Here is a 24,048-nt window from a genome sequence, read left to right on the forward strand (position 1 = left end):
ATGGGGATTAAAAACTGTTGAGCATCAGAGTAGGGGATACGTCAGGGCTGAAGTCAAATCAAACGAGAGGTCGAGGCAGAATTCTTATTTTGTTCTTCCCTACATTCTTATAAGGCTAGAGCAGCCTTGGCAAAGTTGATGAACCTCCTGGAGCCTCAGTTTCCTCATGTAAAACATGGGGATAATGAAACTTGCCTCACAAAAATACTGAAAAGATTACATGAAATTGTTCAGCATTGTACATAGTGCCTGCCACTGTGGAGGCACTGAAAAAAATATTAATTTTTTCTCCACCACTAATATTGAGTGTAATGGTGGGCACATGTGAGGAGCTAAACCAAAGCTTGCTAATTTGATTTGCTTTGACAAGCAACAGGATCTAAAACTGCCTTAGGCTTAGTTTTTTTTTCTGGCAATTTCTTTCCAATTTTGGGTGGGTTCTAACAAAAGGTCAGAGGAACAACAGAAGCAGATGGCCTTCCTGAAGCGTGTGCCAAAGGGATTCGTGTGTGTCTTAGGGGTGATGTCTCCACCCATCACGCAGCTCGGAGGCTCAAGGGCAGCTCCCCAACCTTGTGCGTGTCCCTTCCTGAGCACTCCCTGGTGCAGACTCCAAGTCTGACAAGGAAAATGTGCTGTGATCATCACACAGGGAGAGAGCAGCTGCTCCAAGGTGGAGTCTATTGTCAAGGCTCTCCTGGTAACAAAAAGAGGAAAAAGGCTATCAAAGCATTTCCTGCTCGCAGGAGCCATGTGCTTCCATTAATTCTTTTCCCTGAGTCAGTCTGTCTCCCTCAGGCTAATGTCTCTCTATGTCTACTATCCCAGAGAACAGAACAGGCATTTTTAGCAGTTAAATTGACGCCCTGTCTAAACAGTGTGGCTTTTAATGAGAGGAACTAGTTCAGATGTTCAGTGACACGTACTTATATATTTCATAAGGAGTAAAAGATTGTGGTTAGGGTAGTTCTGATTTTTTAGAACTCTGCTTATATCCATGAACTACTTTGGCACTGGGATTGGTACATGACAGTATGAAGACTCTGCCCTTCCTGTACCATCAAGGAATTACAGAAAAACAACAATAAATATTCTCTGAGTGTGACATTGGTTAAATTCATACTTTATGGAAGAAATTAGCTAGCCATGGAAGTCAGTGAAAAAGTATTCCTAAATGAAGGATTAATTTTGTGAACCAGAGTTCTAAATGAATGTCTGAGTCTTGTGAACCAAATTAACTCGCCAAGGGAGTAAGCAAAAAAAAAAAAAAAAAGACAGAAAAAAAAGATTCCTAAATGAGTAACTGAGTTTTATGAACGAAGCTGGATTTGATCTCAAGGAAGCATTCCTGGAGTGCAACTATCATTAATAAGACAAAGTATAGTTTCTTGTACTGTACCCCTGTTCCAGATAGAATAAAGTTCCAAAGAAGGTGGATGGTGAGCATGGTGTGTACATGTAAGGGGTAAAGGAGACAAGAAGGCAGAGTTTGACAAATGCTATCTGGCAGTGTCATGGTGAGAGTCCCTAAGTTCTAATATGATAGAATGCAAAAATAGTAGAGAATAATCAAGATGTCCTGGTCAACAGCCTGCCAATCACCAGGCATGTGCATGAGGCCATCCTACGTCATCTAGAAACAGGTGGCCTGCCAGCTGTATGAGAGAACCCAACAGAGGACAAATGAATTGGCCCAGGGCAGAAGAACCCCAAGCTGCCCCACAAAAACATGAGCTAAATAAAGCAGTTGTCATTTTAAATCACTAAGTATTAGAAGGGTTTCTTAAGCAGCAAAAGCTAAATGTTGTAGTGGCCAGTAGATAAGAGGTTCTGCTGTGAGGCTAGGTCTTCAAACTTCACCAAAGCCAGGATGACTGTCCTCAAGACACTGCCTTTTCCTTTGCTTTCACTTATACTTTGTTCTCCTGCTTGGCAGTTAAATTTTTCCCATGAATAAATGAGTGATCCTTGTTTATATTGCAGACTGAGTTTGATTAAGGTAAGCGAGTCTTTCTAAGTCTCTCAACCTTGATGCTCAGAATGTTGAGTTTCTGGTCTTTCTCAGCAAGGAGCAGAGTTTTGAGTGGTGATGCCTCCAGCACGTCCCTGTCCTGCCCAAGCAACCAGCTCTGTCTCATTTATCCAGAATTTTTGCAAACCTGTCTAACAGCTACATTGAGCTTTAAAAATTGAAAGAGAAAAACTAATTTGTTTCTTATATCATTTTCAAAAAAGCTATAAAATAATATAGGTTCACTGAAATAGGTGTGAAATGTAATCAATGATATAGAGGGTCCCGGTTTTGACATCTTTTGAGGATGATGGACGATCCTTATGCCAGGCTAGATAATCCTGGAAAAATCACATGCCCTTTTGATCCCATAAGAAAGGTGATGATGTAGATATCATCAACATCCAAATGTATGTAGAATAAAAAGACAATACTAGTTCTGCCTACTCAATGTGAGCATAATCAATTTAAAGTTAAAAACCAGATTGTTATTTTGCCTACATATTACCTCATGCTCGTTTGACTGACTTATTTCAGCCACTTTGTTTCCATAAATGATTTTTTTCAATGTCACGTTAATACGATCTTAATCGTTGGTATGCTACACATGTAGTTTGTTTGTTTGCTTTTTCTAATTGAAATCAGACAACAGCCAATGACATTTAGTTCCTAAAAACATGTTGCAATGCTTTATTCTACAAAAGTTCCCAAACTTCTCAAGCACAGATTATGGAACTCTCTAAGCCTGTGCCATTCTTTCTGAAATTCTTGCTTCGTAGTAAGGTAAGATGTATAGAATTGCTTTTGTGATCAGCGTAACCATTGTTCAGTTTGTATATCACTAGGAGTTTTTAAACCTTCCCAGTGTCATCCCCTTCCTTCTTCACCCACATGAAATGCCAAAGTTGTGGAGTGACTGATTATACCATGACTATGAAGTTGGAAGGAGAATAGGAGAAAAACAATACTTTCCTGTCTTAGATCCATAACCAGAGACACAAAAATTATGTCAAGAGCAACAGAACTAGAAGCTATCAGCAACTCAGTTCACAGATATTCAGAGAACTTGTTCATGTCCACTGAACATTTTGAAGCCAGTCATGTGTAATGAAAAACAAAGTGCTTAGTGGTGGAACTGCACCATGGTGGAATGCATTCCTGACATGACTCTTTTCACATGAACTATGGCTCATGCCTTAGTTCAGTTATGTGACACTAATGGGCCACTGTTGACTGAGCTCTCCTCGGAGACAAAAAGCATGTAGGTGATGGCATGTTGATTTCAGAGATTAATAAATTAATACATCAAATCAATACCTTATGTTTATGTGAAGCACATATGTTCATATTCAACAAACACTTATTAAGTACCTGCCTCATATTTGGTTCTGTGCTAGAAGCTTTGGAATGTTCTACCATGAGCAAAGCTACCATCCCTGTCCCCAAGAATCTTATCCTTATCGGTACTTAACTTCTGACCTTTTTCACATGCATTACCTTATTTTATGCTTACAAAAATCAAGAGAAATGTGGAGGTGTTATGAGCTGAATAGTCAGATTCATATTCATATGTTAAAAACGTAACCCCCAGTACATCAGAATGTGACTGTATTTGGAGATAGGGCTTTCAATGAAATTATTAAGGGAAAATAAGGTCACTAAGGTGGGCTCTAATCCAGTATGACTAGTGTCCTTATAAGATGAGGAGATTAAGACACAGAGAGGGAAGACCATGTGAGGATACAGAGAAAAGATGGCCACCTCCAAGGTAAGAAGAAAAGTCTCAGAAGACACCAAACTTGCCATCATCTCAAGCTTCAACTTCTAGTTTCTAGAACTGTGAGAAAAAAAATTTCTGTTGTTTAAACCATCCAATCTGTGGTACTTTGTTGTGGCAGTCCTAACAGACTAATTCAAGAGGTATTATTATCTTATTTTATAGCTGATAAAGCAAGGCTGAGAGAGATTAAATTATTTACTCAAAATTTACATATAACTAGTAAATGGCCTAGGCAGGATTAGTTTAGTTCTTCATACACCCTGCACACTGCTCTGTTTATCTTTCTACCATCTACCACAGGGCACATCCAACTATCTAGTTATCCAACAGCAAAGACCAGTCCTAAGAAAAATTGGGGAGCAGATGTTTTTCTTCAGGGCACTATCACCTTCAGTTGTTTTTTTTCCTTTACCCATTTCAAGTGTTCTCTTATCCCTGATTTTAATCTTGCTGTTCTTCTGCTTTAAAAGTAAAACCTCATTATCTCAGTGGAGGATATTTGCTGTTAGGAAGAAATTTATTTTATTAAGTGCTATTTATATAAATGATTGTTAGCAATGAATGCTAAGCCTTCCTTTTCAAAAAACTAAAAGAATAACTTGTCTATACCAAGAAATGAATTCTCTAGGACCAGTAGAAAAGACTTCCATTCATTTGAAAAATGTATTTTAATTGCTAAGACTATGTGCCTTATGGAAGTTTAGCTAGTGGTGATCAGATAAGATTATTATTAGAATAAATAGAATTTATGAGCAATATCAAAGTAATGGTATGGTTTAGATGAGAGATAATAGGAAGGACGTATTCCAGAAAGAGGTACTAGTCACATCTTGGGTCAACTGTTTGTGTAGTCAAAAGTGTATTGAGGCCTGTGATGTGCCTGGGGAGACGTGAGTGAGTTAAAATGTACCACGTACTCATATTATCACAGTTTGTGACTTTAATCAAGGCCAGTGGTTTTCAATCTGACTTTGCAGCAATATCACCAGGGGAGTGGTTTAAAAACACAGATAGCAGGTGACCACCCCAGAAATTCTGAATCGTTAAATCCAGGGGCTGGATTCTAAAGTGTCCCTCGGGAGCTTCTGATAAGAGTGAGCTTGGGGACAACTACACTGCCAGAGGTGTTCTGCAATAGCAGTAGGGGAAGATTATCTTATAGATAGCATGTCATATACTGTGACTCCTTTGACTCTCTGGAATCGGGGAATTTCTAAAATTTTTCAGGTGATGAAAATTAGACATAAATACTAAACATGGACAACTTCTAGGAGAATAAGAAGCAAAGGTAGTGGTTAGGAAGCAGATGCTTTTCTCTTGGTAAAAACATACATGTATCAAAGTAGGCAAATATCAGACTGACATTCAAGAAAAATAAATCCCCCCAAAGTAATGAAAACATTAATTTACCCACACTGTAATTATTAAAATTCAAAAAAATTATATTCTCAAAATATGTCCTTTTTGGGGTATGATTTTTAATTAATGACAGAATTAATATGGTAAGAAAAACTTCAGCTAATGCCATAAAATTAAATTCTTCTTAGTCTTATGAAGAGCCATCAACAGAAGATGCAACTATAACATAAGAAACAGTCCCCTACATCCAGTGTTTTTCAAAGTTAACTGTGGAACTTTGTAAAAATACTGTATACTGGGCCCAAAGCCCAGAGAGTTCGGGACCATCAATAAATATATATATACACACACACATACACATATATAATATGTATATATATAAATTTATATTTATATTTATTATTTATTTATTAAACATTAAAAAAAATTCAGTTATAGTTGGCATTCAATATTATATTAGTTCCCAGTGTATAGCATAGTGGTTAGACAATTATATAACTTATGAAGTAATCCCCCCTGTAAGTCTTCCACCCACCTGACACCATAGATTGGTATTACAATATTATTTACTATAGTCCTTATGCTGTACTTTACATCTCCACGACTATTTTGCAAGTATCAATTTGTACTTCTTAATCCTTTCACCTTTTTCATCCAGCCCCCAAACCCCCTTCACATCTCACAACCATCAATTTGTTCTCTGTATCTATAAGTTTGTTTCTGTTTTGTTTGTTCATTTATTTTGTTTTTTAGATTCCACATATAAGTGAAATCATATGGTATTTATTACATATGAAGCACATGGTAACCACAAACCAAAAATATACAAGGGATATACAAGGAATAAAGAGAAAGGAATCCAAACACAGCACTTCAGAAAATCATCAGCCTACAAGAGAAGAGAAAAAGGGAATAAGAAAGGAACATAGAACTACAAAAACAATAAAAAGATAATAAAATGGCAATAACTATATACCTATCAATAATTATTTTTTTTCTGTTTTGTTTGTTTATTTTGTTGTTTAGATTCCACATATAAGTGAAATCATATTTCATCTGCCTTTCTCTGTCTGACACTCCACTCAGCACAACGGCCTCCAGGTCCATCCATGCTGCAGATGGCAAGAACCCATTCCCCTCCATGGCTAAGCAATATTCCATTGTACATACAAGTATATACCACCTGCTCTTTATCTATTCTTGCATTGACAGACACCAAGACTGTCTCCACATCTTGGCAATTGTAAACTATGCTGCAATGAACATATGGATGCACATGTCTCCTCGAAGTAGCATTTTGAGTTTCTTTGGATAAATACCCAGAGGTGGGGTTACTGGGTCCTTTGTCTCTTGTTATAGTCTTTTTTTTTTTTTTTGAGTCTATTTTGTCCAGTATAAATATTGCTACTCCAAATGCTTTTCTTTCCTTCTTTCTTTTTCTTTCTTTCTTTCTTTCTTTCTTTCTTTCTTTCTTTCTTTCTTTCTTTCTTTCTTTCTTTCTTTCTTCCTTCCTTCCTTCCTTCCTTCCTTCCTTCCTTCCTTCCTTCCTTTCTTTTTTTGTTGTTATTTTGTTCCATTTTCATGAAATATATTTTTCCCATGCCTTTACTTTCAGTATGTGTGTGTCTTATGATCTGAAGTAAGTCTCTTGTAGGCAGCATATGTAAGGGTCTTGTTTTCTTATCTATTCATCCACCCTATCTTTTGATAAGAGTATTTAACCCATATATATTTAAACTAATTATTGATAGATATGTAGTTATTGACATTATGTTATTAATTTTTTTTTTTTTTGTCTTAAAGAAGTCTCTTTACCATTTTTTATAACAGTAGTTTAGTGGTAATGAATTTCTTTAGCTTTTTCTTCTCTGGAAAGCTCTTTATCTCTCTTTCAATTTTAAATTATAGCTTTCATGGGTAGAGTAGTATTGGTCCTTGCTTTTTTGTCACTTTGAATATTTTGTGCCAATCCCTTCTGGCCAGCAATATTTCTGTTGAGAAATCAATTGACAGTCTTATGGGAGATCCCTTGTAGGTAACTAACTTCTTTTCTCTTGTTGCTTTTAAGATTTTCTCTTTGTCTTTAACCTTTGGCATTTTAATTATGATGTATCTTGGGATGGGCCTCTGAGTTCATCTTGTTTGGGACTCTCTGTGCTTCCTGGGCTTGTATGTCTATTTCTTTTGCCAGGTTAGGGAAGTTTTCTGTCGTTATTTCTTCAAACAGGTTTTCAATTCCTTGCTCTCTCTCTTCTCCTTCTGGTACACTTATGATGCCAATGTTGTTACACTTGATGTTGTCCCAGAGGCCCCTTAAATTCTCCTCATTTTTTGGGATTCTTTTTTCTTTTTGCTGTTCTGATTCGGTATTTTATGCTACCTTATCTTCTAAGTCTCTGATTTGATCCTGTTTCATTGAATCTACTGTTGAATTCCTCTAACATATTATTCATTTCAGTTGTTGTATTCTTTATTTCTGACTGGTTCTTTTTTATGTTTTCTATCTCTATTATTATGTTTCCTATGTCTTTGTTGAAGTTCTCCCTGAGATCATTGAGCCAGTGACCAATTTAACAAGTTTTTTAAATTCTGCTTCTGGTAGATTGTTTATATCCATTTTGTTTAGTACTTTTTCTGGAGCTTTGTTCTGTTCTTTATTTGGGACATGCTTCTTTGTTTCCCCATTTTTGCTGCCTCCCTGTGTTTGTTTCTATGTATTAGGTAGGGCTGATACGCCTCCCGGGTTTAGCAGATTTGCCTTATATAGTAGGTGTTTTGTGGGGCCCAGTGTACAGTCTCCCTGCTCACCAGAGCCGGGTGCTCCAGGTGTGTCCCTTTTGGGGGTTGTGTTTGCTCTCCTGTTGTAGTTAAGCCTATTTGTTGTTTACATGTCAGTGGGAGGGACTGACCCTTTGACTAATTGGTTTTGTGAAGACTGGCTGTGACTTCAGTGGAGGAGCTGTGGCACAGGGACTGACCCTATAGAGCAGGATTCTTCACTTCAGTAGGGCTACGGTCACTGCTCAGTCTGCCCTTTGTGTGTATTGTCCTTGGAGGTGGCTGTGTGATGTTCCTTTTCAGTCCAAAGTTGGTCATTGAGCATGCCAGCCCCAGAGCCCCCTGGGAGGAGACCCACTGCAAGCCAAGTTCAGCAGCAGTCTGTGCCCTGCCTGGGGCCACCAGGCATGAGCCACAAGCAATCCTCAGATGGGCATAGCCCATATTGGGCTTGGAGTTACCTCAAGAGGTCAAGCGATAAGTCAAGGCTGGCTGCCACTAGTGCTGGACTTAAGCTGCTCAACCAGCGGTTTGGAACACGCTGAAGCCAGATGCTGCTGGTTTGGGTTTTGTAAACCTTTGAAAGCTTTTAGGAAAGTCTGCAGTATAAGCTAAGACAGGTGGTTTGGACAAAAAGCAGCTTGTGTGGGTCCACAAGTTGGGTGAGGTGGGGGTCTCAGAGAATCACCAGGGCAGGGTGTAATGAAAGGTGTTAGCTAAATTGATGGAGATTTAGATATGGCCACAACATGTGTCTGTATGCCAGAAATGGAGAGGGCTCAACAAACAAAAAATGGCTTCCACCAACTCCTCCGACCAGGGAAAGCTGCCCCTCCAGCCCTGCTCTGTAGCCAGACAACTCAGTTTCTCCCCATACATCCTTAGCTCCTTTTGAGGTGATGCCCCAGCACTGGAGTTGAGAGCTAGTGAGTCAATCAGTGAGTAAGTTCATGTGTGTGCCCTTTAAGAGCAGTGCCTGGGACTACAGCTGCCCTCATCTTACTCAGCCACAATCTCTCTGCTAGTTTTCACAGCCATAAATTATGGAGACTTCTCTTCCCAGCACTTAAACCTTGGCCTGGGAGCCTGGTGTGGAGCTTGGACCTCTCATTCCTGCTGGTGGGGACCACTGCAGCTGAGATATCCTTCACATTTTTTAATGGTCATGGGCAGGTGTAGGACCAGCCTGTTCCATGTCTCTGCCCCTCTTACCAGTCTTAAGTTGGCTTCTTCTGTATGTCCTTAGTTTAATTAGAGGGCTTTGGTTCAACCAGACTTCAGGCAATTCTCAACGATGGGTGTTCTGTAGTTTAGTTGTAATTTTGATGTGGTCATGAGAGGAGTTAAGCACAGCATTTACCTACTCCGCCATCCTGACCCAGAAATCCCTCAATGATTACTTGAAATGTAACTGGATGAAATGCTCCCATTAAAGGATGAATGAATAAAGAAGAGGTGCACATATACACAATGGAGTAGTACTTGGTCATAAAAAATAATAAAATCTCACAATTTGCAACAACATATAAGGACTTAGAGGGTATTCTGGTAAGTGAAATAAGTCAGAAAAGGGAATTCAGACTTTTTAAAACATCACAGGTGATTATGATTCTAATTCACAGTGGAGATTTTCTCAGTGACTGTTATTGCTTTGATATGGAAGAGATAGTCAAAATATTAACAGTTAGCCCTGCCATAGGAACCCAGCAGAAAAGAGACAGGCTATTAAAAAACATAGATGGATCCACAGGAAGTTATTTTCCTCACAGTCTTCCTTCACCAACCATGATTAGTGATCAAAACTTTTAAATTATGCTTTTTTCTTATTTGAGAGAAATACCTATCATATATGGAATACCAACTGATCCAGAAAAAAACAATCCTATCATGTAAGTTGGTATAGTTATTATTTGCCATTTATGTAGAATATGAGATCAAGAAGAGGTCACAGACACCATCCAGTCAAATCTATAATGTTTTTTTTTTTTTTTTTTTCCCCTAATAAATGAAATCCAGAGATAAAAAAGGAATTTGCTTAAGCCAGAGTTGGGAAAAACCCCAGAACTTCAGACTCAGTCTGGTGGAATTTGCTTAACAGAATGTTGCTGCCCACAGATGAGGAAACAAAGGGTCTCTAAAATGAACTGCTGTGCTCTTTCAAGGACTGTAAATGTGCAGTGTGTGTGTGTGAGCATGTGTGTCTTAGCGTGTGTGTGTGTGTGTGTGTGTGTGTGTGTATTATATTCATTTTAAAACATTTTCTGGCTCCTCCGACAAGAACAGAGAACCATTCTGACTATGGTGGCCCACAGATGTGGGTGCTTACTATATTTTGGTTGCATGAATGAATAAGGTACAAACCCTGATTCCACTCCACAACTCCTCCTGTATGAGAAAGGGAGCTAACTAAATTATATGCCATTCTGGGAAACCCTTATATAAGGTTTAGAAGGGAAGATGATGAACCCTGAAAGGCCACACAATTCCTAAACCATGGCTTAATCATTTGTTTATTAGTAAAGTTTTCCAAGGGAATATCAAATACATCCTCTGATTACCCTCTGACAGTGGGAAAAAATATTAGGCAGTCCTATGTCCTGGGCCCCTTTCTCAGTAATTCGTATTTGTTGGAGACTCCTACAGATACAAACCCTCCTTTTCTGTGGACCAAGGAGGTGAACTAAGGAGTTAAACACTGAGTGAAATTAAATAATTAACCTATAGTTTCTGACCTCTCCCAATGAGCAAAGAGAGACCCAAAGTGTTGACTGACAACTGGAAGAAAACTTAGATGTGGTCTTTTGTTCCAAGGTGTTAACCCAGGTGTTATTTTAACTGCAGACTTGAAAGGCTACATCTAAGAAACACTTGATACAATTAAAATAACTAAGCTAAGAAGCTTCCCCTCATGCAATGCAAGTGCCAAATAAATAGACAGGCATAGATCAGATAAAAGGGATTTCTCAGAGGCATGCCTTCCTGTCAGTTCTGACTTACTGGCATATAAGCAATTGTCATGTTAAAGGAAGAAAGAAAAGCTTAGTTTCTCTTGGAGAAGCAGCCTAATCTAGTGGCTGGAAATGAAGGCTTTTGAGCAAGCCCTCCTGGATTTGATTCCTGACCTCATTAGCTGTGTGTTGTTGGGCACGTTACTTCATCTCTCTGTGATTCAGTTTCTTTATATTATGTACATATGCACACGCATGCACACATCTGCTCTTATGTCACAGTGCTATTTAAATGATTTAATGCATAAAGACACTTAGGAAATTGTCTAGTGAATAGTAAATACTCAATGAAAGTTACTATCATCCTAATAATACAAATACTATTAATGAGCTAGTTCACCTTTGCTGCTTTTATTTCTATTACAGTGAGATGTCTTGAGATATATTTGGCCATCCCTGTGCCACAGGAGGGTTTCTGAACTGAACTAATTCTAACTGTTCTAATGATGCTTACTTTCACCTCACATTAAATAATAAAAGTATTATGAAGTTAAAAATGATCCTTGTGTAATCACTGATTCCAATTTCTCTTCTCCATGAAGGGACTTTTACATGCATGTTTGTGTAAAGATCTCCTGAAGAATTATTATTCTCCACACTGTTGTTGATCACATCCCAATTGGTTTTTAATTTGTTTCCCATGTCATGGCCCTTGCAATCAGAAAATAATAACATACTGCAAGAAAACTAAGTTGGTATATGCTAATGTGAAAAGTAAATACGACTTACATCATATTCTTTTGAAAACTAGTTCAACCTTTGAACTATGTTCAGCATCCAAGATGTGTTTAAAATCTTTCAATAGAAAATAAGTTAAATATTTTCATTGGAAGCATAGAGTATAATAGGTATACTGGAGGAGTAAGTTGCTATGTTTCCTTCCCAAGTGGTTTCCCAGTGCCTTTTGGGGATTCCAAGTAGACAGAGAAAATGTGTCACTGAGAGGCCCTATCAGAGGTAGGAAGTTTATTCCTGGCATCTGCGGAAGAAGACTTCAGGTGAAGTCATTAAGCAAGCTCAGTTGGCAAGAATGGGAACAGAGGGTCATGGAGCAGAGGACCTCTATCCAGCCTTCACTTTGATAATCCCAAAATACCATGGCCAGCTGAGCCTCCCACCTGGCATGCTCCTCCTCGTTTGTTCTTAACTTATTTTGGTGTCACGGATGTCTTTGCAAATCTGATGGAAATTATAAATACTCCTCCCAGAAGAGTACACACACACACACACACACACACACACACACACACACACACTTCTGCATATTAATTTGTGGTTTTCGTAGATGCTCTCATGTAAAAAATGCCTTGTAAATAAAGCGGTTTTATGTTATCTTCAGTAAACAAATCAATTAACATTTGAAATGGATTTTGTAATGGAATTTCCTTTTTAAAACTGTATTATTTAAAATCCTGACATGTAACTCTCCCAACAGATTTTAGGTATTCTCTTGTTTTATTTTACTATGATCAGCAGTTTCAAAAACCTTTGTAGATGTTTCTGAAACACTTAATTTCTAGGGAATTTTTATTTCTTTCTGCTAGAAAAGCACAGTAGGCATTGGTAATGCCTTCTTAGAAATATTTTATTATAATTTTATGAGGATATAAGCAAAGACTGTAATGTTATTCTCGTATTGGTTTATATTAAATAAACGGATAACCCACAGAGTCTTGATCGTAATTCAGACTCTAACCCCAAAATATATTGTTTTGGGAGAAATAAATGTACAAATGTACACAGCTACAGAGGAGATTTTTCAAAAATATGGAGAAAAAAGCTTTTTAAAACTCACCCTCAATGGATACATAAACAACAATGTTGATGAGTCAGTGTATAAATTTCAATGGCTGTATCTTATATTTTAAAATTGGGACACAGAAACTTCCTGAATATTTAATGCAAGAATTTTTTTGAACAAGTTTGGCAATTAATGTAAAGCTAGTCTAAAAGCACCTTTTATTCTTAGAGTAAAAACCTTGGAACAGTATATAATAGTTTATAGAAGTTTATAGTAATAATTTAGTATCTATCTTTTTCTTCTTTGACACCAATCATCACAGACCAAGAGCAGCTAAGTGTATAATAATTTATTAAGGTTGCATATCATTTGCATGTATAATAAATTATAGATACCGTAACATCTTTATAAACTATTTAGTATATCATATTCACTTCCTAATGCTCACTGCAGTCACTGTAAGAAATTCAATCAGGTTATACTTTAGCATTAATTAGAAGATAAAAAAATTATAAAAATTTTTCACAGTACTTCGGATTTCTGAAGGACCCCATTATTGCAACTTTTGTGCAACCAATTTGAAATGCATAAAACCCCTTTAGAAACCAGAAGGTGGCGTATGGTTTTATTGAGTTGCTGAAGGTACTGCTGCTCCTTCCCTTTGTACGTAACACCCATGTGGTGCACTTTCCAGGCATTGTAATAAATGCAAATAAATAATCAATTACTGATCTCCAAACATCTACACCAATAGACAACAGTGAAGCTTGGCAACATTTTGAACATTCAAATAAAAGAAAATCAGTAAACAATTGGAGCACAGTATTCTCTCTCCCTGTTTCCCCTCTCCCTCCTCCCTCCCCTTACCCAGTTTGGTTCAGGAAGAAAAGCAGTTCAGGTTGAAATTTAAGTCCTAGGGCCTGACAAAGAGACCCTGACTGGAATTCTGTCTCTGCCATCTGTTTTCTTCAATTTCAGTTCTCATTACAACCGTCCAGACTCTTCTCCTGACACCAGCATCAGTCCTTTCCCGCCGGGAGAGTTTTCAAATCCTTGCTGAAAGCATTTGTTCTCCACTGTCATAGCACAGGTGTGAAATTGGCAGGAGTCTTTGTAACCAGTTTGTTCTGTTCCTTTCCAGACTCCGGCGTCCTGACGGAGGAGAAGCTTACAAGGCAGCAACACAGTGCTGCACGTTAGGTTCTCACAAACTCATTTCGTCTTTAAATGTCCATTCTTGGATAATGTCTTTATCCATTCTGTTGTCCTCAGTGAACTTTGATGGAATATTTCCGCAGTTTCAGAAACTGGAAAAGCTTGTCTTTCGTCCTCTTCTTCAGGGCCATCAGGGCTCGTGTTTTCTCCTCCAAATCTTGATCTATGGCAAAAATGATCTTAGCCCTCTCCTCTGCTTTCTTGTCCCCAGAGTTTTTGAAGAGCCTCTGTAGTGATTCTTGGTCGATGTTTTCAAAGATGTTGCCCACAGCTTTCTTACGCGAGGCTGTGTCAAAGTGGTAGCCATGGATGGATGGGCTTACTCTCAGCGACGTGGACATGGTGACAGCTTGGTCTCTTGGCTTTGCTTTCATCGATGTGGGGATCTTCCGGAATTCAGCTCCCGGGCTCTCCAGAGAGTCTGTAGCAAAATCATTCCGGGACTGCTATTTAAAGTGTGAACAAAAGCTCCAGGCTCAAATTACACTGCTGACATCAGAGTGATCTCAAGGAAGAATAATCACAGACAGGTTTAACAGTTGAGTTGCCAATATCCTGTTCTTGTGCAAAATGTTACTAATAGCTTTGTTCAGTGTTGGGTGAGGGATGTGGGGATTTCTATTTATCATCTCTGTGGCAGTAGGATTGTACAGATTTGAGCCCTTCTTTTAAAAAATAGCTGAAACTAGAGAAGTGTAAAGATAAGACACAAACAGCATGTAAGCCAAAATCTTTCCAGACAACTAAAACAAAGGGTTTGCAAACACAGGAAAGTTTTCCTTTCCAGAGAAGTTATAAAGGTGTACTGCAAACACTTGACAGCCCACACAAGTGCCCTTTGGACTTCTCTATCCAGGGCAATACCTGAGTGGTTGAGAGATAGCTTAGCAGTTAAGGATGTCAATTTGGAGTGTGTCTGATTGTAGAATGGGAGGTTAACTACAAAACGCTGACATGACACAGCCTGAAACTGTGACCTCTCAGAGACAGTGTACAAGTGTGAATCTGTAATCACTGAATCAAAGTGTAATTTAATAATAATAGACAATGTCTCCTTATATAGGTTTGTATATATTATCAAAGCAACCGCGATCAGAAAAGCAGAGAGGAAAAGGTACACAGCACTAAAAAAAAATGAGTGGACTTTTTCCTTTAATATTTATGTTGGCATCACCCCGACATAGTCAGAGCAATAGCTTCTTTGAAAGAATTTTAATTTGTTCTTCCCACTTTCACGTTATTCATCCAGTTAGTGTCATCTTCACTGATGTATGGATCACCTAATTCAACCAAATGACATACATTAACTTCAAAGGGCTCCAGAAACTTCTTTTCGTGAACCTTCTGCCTGGTCCACTTTCTAGGACTCCAAGAAGCTAGACTGATTTTTTTCCTTTTATCTAGTTGACTCAGATCTAGAAAATACACAAGAAAAAGAGTGTGGGGAAGGCACCACGCTAGAAAACTGAGTTAGAGACTCTTTTTGTATATTCATTTATTCATTCATTCATTCACTCACTCGTTTATTTAATCAGTATTTATTGAAAGTCTACTTTTAGCTAGAACTTTCTAGGCATTGGAAATATAACAGTAAACCAAACTAAACCAAATAAACAAAACAAAATTTAAAAAATCTCTATTTTACCTTAATGAAGTTTACATTCTCCTGGGAAATAGACAATATAAAAATTTACATTTGTAATATGCATGCTATCAGAAAGTATCAAATGAAGCAAAATTGTACAGTAGAGGAAGGAAAAGGTTGAAATTTGCCTAGGATATTCAGAGGCAGCTTCTCTTAATGTGACATTGTCCAAAAACCTGAAGGAGGTAAGGGAGAAAGTTGTGTAGACATCTGGTGGAAAGGTATTGTTGGTAGAAGGGTGTTGTTGGCACAAGGAACGGCAAATACAGAGGCCTAAAGATAAGAGTACATGTGGAATGTATGAAGAATAGCCAAGAGACCAGTGTGGTCAGAGCAGAGTGGCCAAAGGAGTGTGAGGAGGTGAGGTCAGGTTGAGAAGGCAGTGGGAAGAGGGTAGAGGCAGATTGAGTACAAACGTGTAGGCTTTTTCATGGACTTAGCATTTACTCTGTGAGAGATAGGCAGCGTTTATAGAATTTGGAGCAGAGAAATGATATGACTTTACTTATAATTTTAAAAAACAACTGTCATTTCTTTGTTGAGAATAGATTTTCAGGAGATGAGCAGGGGATGGGGAGTAAAAAGACTAGTATTTTGGACTTTTCCAAAATACTCAAGGCAAGAGGTGATGAAGGCATGCTCTAGGGAAGTCATTGTGCAGGTGGTGAGAATTGATCAGATCCTGGGCATATTGTGAAGGTTAAGTCAAAAGGGTTGCTGAAGGCTCTGATGTGAGGAATGAAACAGAGATAGGAGCCCAGGATGCTCTCTTCCTGAAGGAAACTTCCTTGAAAGACGTTTCTAGGTGAGGTGGTGTTCAACTCACCAACCATGGCAGCTTGTTCCAAGTTTTCCATGGCAGAAGCCTAGGTTCTGCCTGTGGTGATGGATTTACTGGCATATGTAGCACACCTTTGGGGTAGCGCATCTCCCTCACTAATACAAAAAATAATTATATTGTGGCAACAAGGATTTTGCTTTTATTACATGCCAAGAACAGTACCAAAAATTTACATAGCCCATCTTAATTGCTGTCATACTCAAGGCTTTGCTGGCCTCATGCTCTCCTCTTTCTCGAGGTGATTCTTATGTAAACTTATGCTGTTTATCCCCTATTCATTGATTACCCCAAATTTTGATTCCCAGCCTACTCCTGTTCCCTGGGGTATAGGATCATTCATTTATCTAACTAATCAATACAAATGTATGCAAATATAATACTAATATCTGTTCAGTTATAAAAGTCAGAAGCTCACCTATAACCTTTCATATCTTCCTTTTTTTTCTCCCCTTATCAATATCAGTTATATATACATATAAATTCTGTCAATTCTATCCACAAACTACTTTGCAAATCTACCCACTTTCTCTCCATTTTCACTACCACTATTTAGGCAAGTCCCCATAGGGTGGATACCATGATGCACAACCAACAACACCTTAGAAGATTTCCCCAGATGCTCAGCTGTCAGCCTCCTTCAGGGATTGCCACCAGTAAACAAGGTTACCCCCCTTCCTGGTGTAGAAGTGTCTAGTGACTGATCAGCGTGAAGGTATGAAATCCTACTCCCTTGCCATACTTCAGAGGGGTCATCTATACTTCATAACATCTTTAGGGTCAGTTGAGACCCCTCTCTGCCCAATCTTGTTTCTTTCACGTCTGCAGGAATTGATCCCAGGAGCACTCCATAATAATTCACCTGTCTGCTGATCTCCATCTCGGAATTTGCATCCTGAGGAGCCCAGTCTGTGACATCCCATCTCCTCTCACTTAGACCAAGAGAAAACCCCTTTCCTGGTATTCCTGCTTCCACTTGTGCCCTCCTTTCTCTACACAGTGCCCAGAACAATATTTTCTAATAAGCAATCTGATCAGGCCACTATTGCTATTACTCTTAGGATAAGCTCCCAAATCTTAAGATAACCTTTTTGAGCCTAACCTGCTCTGGTTCCTGACTGCTTCTGTAGCTTTCTAATTTGTCCCTCTTCCTCCATGCTTTTATGCCTTCCAATTCCTTGAATGCACCATGCTCATTCCTGTTGTGGGTCTTTGCACATATTTTTCTTCTTTCTGGAATGTTCTTTTCTACGTTTTGTCTTAGCTAGATAACTCTTATTCATTCATAAAATGTCAAATAAAAGCTATTTGCTCAGAGAGTCCTTTTAGACTAGACTGGGTCTTCTAGCCAATGCACCCTTTACTATTCCTTAGTAGCCCTTTTACAGTTTTCAAACATACACTTATTTTTGCAATTGCTTATTTAATGTCTTTCTCCACCAAGAGTAGGGATTTGACCTACCATTCTCATTAATGTGCCTGAAGCTCCTGGATCACTCATATATTTTCCTGGTAGTATTAAATAACACCATATGCAATTCTATTTAATTCTCATAACAACCCTATGAGATTGAGCTATTGTAATCCTCATGTTTTGATAAGAGATCTGAGGCAATGACAATTTACTCCCTATTATTGTCTAAATAATTACCCCCCACCCCAAATGCCCATGTTTTGATCCCTGGAACTATTAACATAGGCAGAAAGGAAACTTATGTTGCAAAAGGGATTTATGTGGCAAAAGGAATCTTGCAGGTGTGAACAAGTTAAAAATCTTGAGCTGTGGAGATTATTTTGGATTTTCTGGGTTGGCCTAGGTAATCATAAGAGTCTTTATAAGAGGGAGACATGAAGTCAGAGGGGAGAGATGCTAAGCTGCTGGCTTTGAAGACTGCGGAAGAGGCCAAGAATAAAGGAATGCAGGCATCCTAGCCTCTAGGAGCTAGAAAAGGCAAAAAACAAACAAAACAAAAAAACAGATTGTTCTGTAGATCCTTGAGAAGAAACATATTACTGCAGGCCCATTTTAGATTTCTGGCCTCCTGAACTATAAGATCATAAATTTGTGTGGCTTTAAGCCACTAAATTTGTGACAATTTGTTACACTGGCAATAGGAATCTATATAACACATTCCACAAATCCTTCAGCTATAACAAGACAACTTGAACCGAGGGCTATCTGACTCCAAAGCCCATGATTTAAGACTCTACACTGTATTGCTCTCAAAACAACTGCAAACTCTATCTTCAAAAGGCCTGAATACTGTTTCTACATGACATTGAGCAGCTCTCCTTGAATACTGCCTAAAAGCATTCAGATGAATTTGAGAGATTAAGGAGTTTCAAAATTGTTTAGAGAGCAAGACCATCCACAAGGAAACAATGTTTGTTTCTGTTTCCCAGAAATGCGACATAAGCCTTAAGGTTATGATTTGCTGATACTCTTTGCCAAAGGTAACTCCATACGTGTTTGAAAAGCCTTTAACTGCTGCCACTGTGTTCTTTCCCTTTTTGTATAAATATTTTCAGTGACTGATGTGGACAACGGGATCTAAAAAATTGCTAGCAAGGATTCAAAAATTGCGTGTGGACAGGATCATATCAAATAGGCACCTTGCAGACATTTTGCTTTCTGCAGTTAAGACATGAGATAATGAAAACTGTTCAAAAGAAGCAGCTTCTGGGCTGGTGTAGTTTCTTCTGGGCACCAGTTTTCCAGTATTGTTTCATCATACAAAGAGATTGAATGTGTATTTGCCAGTAGTAAAGATGCTTGCTTAGTTTTGTGTTTGATAAAGGATTTGAAGAAACAAAGGGAAATAAGAAAACTAACATTTATTAAGTGACTTGTACACCTAACACTACCTAAATTACTCTTTATAACCATACTGGAGGGAGATATTATTGACATATATTTTCACCACAAACAAGGAATTGGGATAAACAATCGGCCCAAGATAAGTGGTGAAAAATGAATTCCTTTCCAGATATTTTTTTATTCCCAAAATATCTTCTCAGGAGGTTTTCCTGACTTTTGCTGGGCCGCTTGCTTCCCTGTTTCCATCATCAGGACTCTAGGCTGACTTTTCTAGATGAAAAGTTATGATTTATTTATATCTTTAAGGCACTAAAGATAGAAAGGCATAGTGGCTGTTACATGGAATGTATCCAGTGAATATTTATTGAATTATTACATGAATAAGTGAAAGAAAGTAAGCAGGCAGAATTTACTTCAATGCTGTCTTTGTATACCAATTTATCTCCCTGGTAATTTCCTGAATTGGAAGAACATAGACGCCAGCAACCAGAAATTTGTACCTAAACTTGAACTGAATTACCCCTAAACATTTTTGATTTAACAACAAAAATTTCATACTGCATTACAATTTACAAAGTGCTCTCACATATATTATCTTATTTGACTTTCACATCATTGGTATTTTACAGATGAGAAAACTGAGTATTACGGAAGGTAAATAAGTTTCCCAAAATCAAAGCTAATTAATTGACAGCTGGCCCTGTAACTCTCATTTTCTGATCCTAAATCCTGTGCTTTTTGTTTACCATTGTATAACCTGTTGATTTTGTTCATTATGTACTTATCTCTTATAGTTTGAAAATTTTACCACTACTATCCTTCATTTTCCTTTTCATGTATTTCTTTAGTGATTTATAAATACATTTGCAAAGAAATTTTGAATGCTTACTATATGCCAGGTACAATGCTATAATCCATGCTTGAGGAATATCTTAGGCAAAATAGACATGACTCTTGTGTTTGTGCAATGTGAGATCTAGAGAAGAGAAGAGACTTTACACAAATAAGTATGCATATAAATATATGAAGAAAATTTTTATAAGTGCTAGAAAATGAAAAGCACCAAGTCATATAAAGGAGGAAACAAGGTGAGGCTTTGTTTAAATTGTTTGAGCTATGAAAAGTCTTTCTGAACAAGAAACATTTAAGCTGAGACTTGAGGTAAATATTGAAATTAACCAGAAGAGCATGGCAAGGAGCCTTAGATGCAGAAGGAAATCCTGTGCAAAGTCCCGAAGGTGAGAATGAGTTTGAACCGCAAGAAAACAGACGCAAGGACAATGTAGGTGGGAAACAGAAATCAAGGAGAGTAGAGGAAGACCGTGCTGATCTGTTAGGCAGGGGTCAAATGATGCAGAGTGTTGAAGGCCATGTTAAAGATTTAAATTTTTATCCTAATTGCAATGGGCAGTCGTAAAGTTTATAAGCATGGAGGGGAAACTGCTGAGGTTTTCAAACTTTATTTTTTTTAATTACTTCAGCTGTTGGGCCTCAAAGACAACCACTGAAGAGAACAATTATGGTTTCAGATAGCAAGCAGATTATTCTAAGTGTATTTTAGAAATAAACTCAAAAGGACTTGGTGATGAATTGAAAAGGGGATAAGGTGAGGGTTAAAGGTTGCTTCCAGATTAAATCTTGGGCTCCTTAGTGGGGAAGGTTGAGACGGGAAGGTGAAAGTGAAGAGAATTTGGGAAAATGATCAAAAATTCAGTTATGTACACAATATATCTGAAATGCCTGGGAAACAGCCAAGAAGATAGTTAAACATATGAATCTGGAGCTCAGAGAAGTCTAACATGTAATTTTAATTCTTTATCCTTTCTCAGTAATAATTGGCAAGAAATCAACATTGACTGCAGCTTTCTTTACCCTACTTGTACATAAATCCAGAACCCAGAACAATGCCTGGCACAAAGTAGACTTTAAATAAGTAGTTTTAGAATTATTTTACATAAGAAAAATACTGAAGCCTAGAGAGGGCTAAGTAACATACAAAGATGAAACAGATGGTCAGTGGCCATGTTGTTTCTTTATATCTGATATTAAAATCTCCATTTTTTTGTACTTAACAACTGATATGGTAATCGTTCACTTCAGTAATTGTTTTGAAGATCTTTATCATATTCCATATTTATATATAAATCCTATTCTAGATTCCATTCCTTCTATACTCATGGTTAATCTCTTTTTAAAACTAATCAGCAAACATTTTTCTTTTAGTAAGTTTTATTAAATGTATTTTCAATCTTTGATTATTGCTGATGAGAAAGAATGGCAGTTTTACTTAGAAGCTTTGATTCTGACATTTGTTTATTAGTTTCAGGTGTACAAAACAATGTAATAGTTAGACATTTATACCCCTCACAAAGTGATAACCCCTCTCCCCCATCTGACATTTATTTTTGATCATAATAAATGTAATTAGAAGAACTAATTACAAACTCTGAAGCAATACAGATTTAAAAAAAAAAATTTGAGAAAATGCATTTTGAAAGCCTTTTACTTGAAATATGGGAAAAATCCACAACTTTACCGAAAAGAACTATAGCCAAGACCATTTTTTTTCAAAGTGCTTCTTTTTAAAACACGCTTTTGCATGTGAAATGAAACAGCTGTCTTTGCTTAAACCATCAGTCTGTATTTGCAATGTTTCCTAAAAAAGAAACTGAAGATAAGCTTTTCTTTTTTTAAATTTCAATTAGCTGTTCAGATTCAGATATTGCGCCCCTGGTATTTATAGCTTCTTTAAAAAGAAAACAGTTGTGAACATAAACTAACATGTTTTTCGAAGGAAGTGAGCATGAGATATTTATATGTATTTATAGTAGCACGTGTGCTTCTGTAATCTATGACTAAAGCCAAAATAAGTCTTCGTGAACCATCTCTTCCCACTCCCAGCTCCCACCCACTCAGTGCGTGCTTCTGGCTGAGAGTTGTGACGTTGGCATATTTCAGTCATTCCCAAAGTAGAACTACTGGGAGAAAAAGGGACTTCTTGCATGCGCATCCCAGATTGTGTAAGCGGTGTTGCAAATGACACATGTGGCCACTCCTAAAGTTCCTCCTCTATTGTCTTTTACTGAGCAGGATACATTCACATCTGGCTCCTCTCTCTGAAGAACAATCTAACTCTTTATGACTTTCCACGAACTATATGCAGCTCAGACTTGTGAGGGACATAGAGAACTCTGGTCAGTGAAGGTTCTCAAAGCCACTGAGGGTCAATTAGAGCCTTGGAATTCTTCATAAGGTAAAGCAAACCCTTAGCAGGGACACCACATCTCAGTTTAAATATTAATTGAAGGGTTAGTATATGCAAGAAAAATTAGGCTTGTCTGAAAGTGCGTATGGGATAGAAAAAAGACAACGTAATATGTAAGCTCCCTGGAATGACAGAAAACCCAGTACTGCGGCCTATAATCATTTGGGGAATTACTTTTTTAAAATGTCTCTGGAACTAGATTGTAGACCCACATAAAAATATCGCAGTTGTTTAGACTATACAGGCCCTTATTCATTCATTCCTTTGTTCATTTATTCAATAAAAATTATTTTGAAAATCTCACATCCACTTTGCTATGTCCTAAAGAACCAAATGCTACATATACTTATTAGTGGCTGTTTTCCACTCCGCCAGACATCCCAAAGTGCTTCCTCTTGCATTTATGCAGAGAAAATGAGACAGGAGATGGAGGGCCAAGGTAGCAAGAAGGGAGCGAGCCATGATAGAGGGCAATGATGGTGATACAGGGTTTGGGGTGGAGGTCATGAATAGCCGTGGGTGAAAGGTGACAAGGTAGATCCAAACAGACTCTCAGGACACTCAGCAGGCACCTGTTTCTGAATGTATGGGATGAAATACTGACCTTCAGCTAATTTACTATTTGTTGACACACAAATATGAAAGTCCCTCAAATGTTGGGAAAATTGCACAACTGTTATAAAATCTAAGCTTGTATTTCTATAGATAAACCTGCTTTTCTACTCAAGCATGTCACACCTAAGGTTTTAGACATCCTGAAAGAAAGGGGAAAGCATTTATTATATTAATAGTATTTAGTATATTTGAGTGTTTCAAGATCATTCAGAGATTAGCACTGAATTAGAGTTTATGGATTTTATGTCTCAGATGAAGAGGAAATGGATCATGGTCCCTAAACTTCGTCTGTTTTTAACATTGATAAATTGGTCAATGGTCATTGAAAAATACTGACTAAATGTTTACTGAACCCCTTAGAGTATATTAACTTTCCTATAGTTTTTCTTTTTAAATAGTCCCTGATACCAACTTACTATATTATCCTTTTTTTCAAGGTATAGTATTCTACACATGCTCTCAAATCTTGTTAAATGTTATTTCTAGTTAATTACAGTCTTAAATTTACTGTGCATTAAATAATTCCTCTAGTGATAAAAAATGAATTCAATTGAAATGTTGGCAGAGTCAGGGCATCTGTTCTATCCCACAGATTTTATGACCAGAATGGTGTCACCATATTTAGTTATCAGATTAGACTCGGAAAGGTGAGGAAATTTTCTGAGGGGCATAAGCTTGTTTTCAGGTGGCTCAGCAAGGGTTAAAGCAAACCAATGGCAGCTCTCCAGCAAATGTGGGTGGTGGGCAGAGTTTGTCTGGAGTGTCTCAGACTCTTCCTCTTGTTTCTTCCCGGGTAACAAATGCCTTCCCTTCCATTCACACTTACTTTCCAACAGGATTGAGAAACAGCACTTTACACTTTAAGGCAGGTAAGAACAACTTTCTGTGGTACCTATTAGAGACAGTATTTGCTTTTACACCGGGTTTCTCTCCTGGCCTAAGGCAGACCTTCAGCTTCCTGCAGTGAATAAAAAC

General features: G+C 37.8%; 1 protein-coding gene across 1 annotated transcript; it reads right to left on the reverse strand.

Annotated features, from left to right (window-relative positions):
* Positions 1-13,011: 13,011 nt before the first annotated feature.
* TCIM (transcriptional and immune response regulator) lies at positions 13,012-14,646 on the reverse strand. The gene has a single exon (XM_019742039.2). The coding sequence runs from the start codon at positions 14,264-14,266 to the stop codon at positions 13,946-13,948; it is 321 nt and encodes a 106-aa protein (XP_019597598.1). The 5' UTR covers positions 14,267-14,646; the 3' UTR covers positions 13,012-13,945.
* Between the last annotated feature and the right edge of the window lie 9,402 nt (positions 14,647-24,048).

The sequence above is a fragment of the Rhinolophus sinicus genome, linkage group LG04 (genome assembly GCF_036562045.2).
Source record: "Rhinolophus sinicus isolate RSC01 linkage group LG04, ASM3656204v1, whole genome shotgun sequence".
NCBI lineage: Eukaryota > Metazoa > Chordata > Mammalia > Chiroptera > Rhinolophidae > Rhinolophus > Rhinolophus sinicus.

What these genes read in the sequence shown, in the direction of transcription:
- TCIM (XM_019742039.2), bottom strand. Translation starts at nt 14,266, where the DNA reads ATGAAAGCAAAGCCAAGAGACCAAGCTGTCACCATGTCCACGTCGCTG.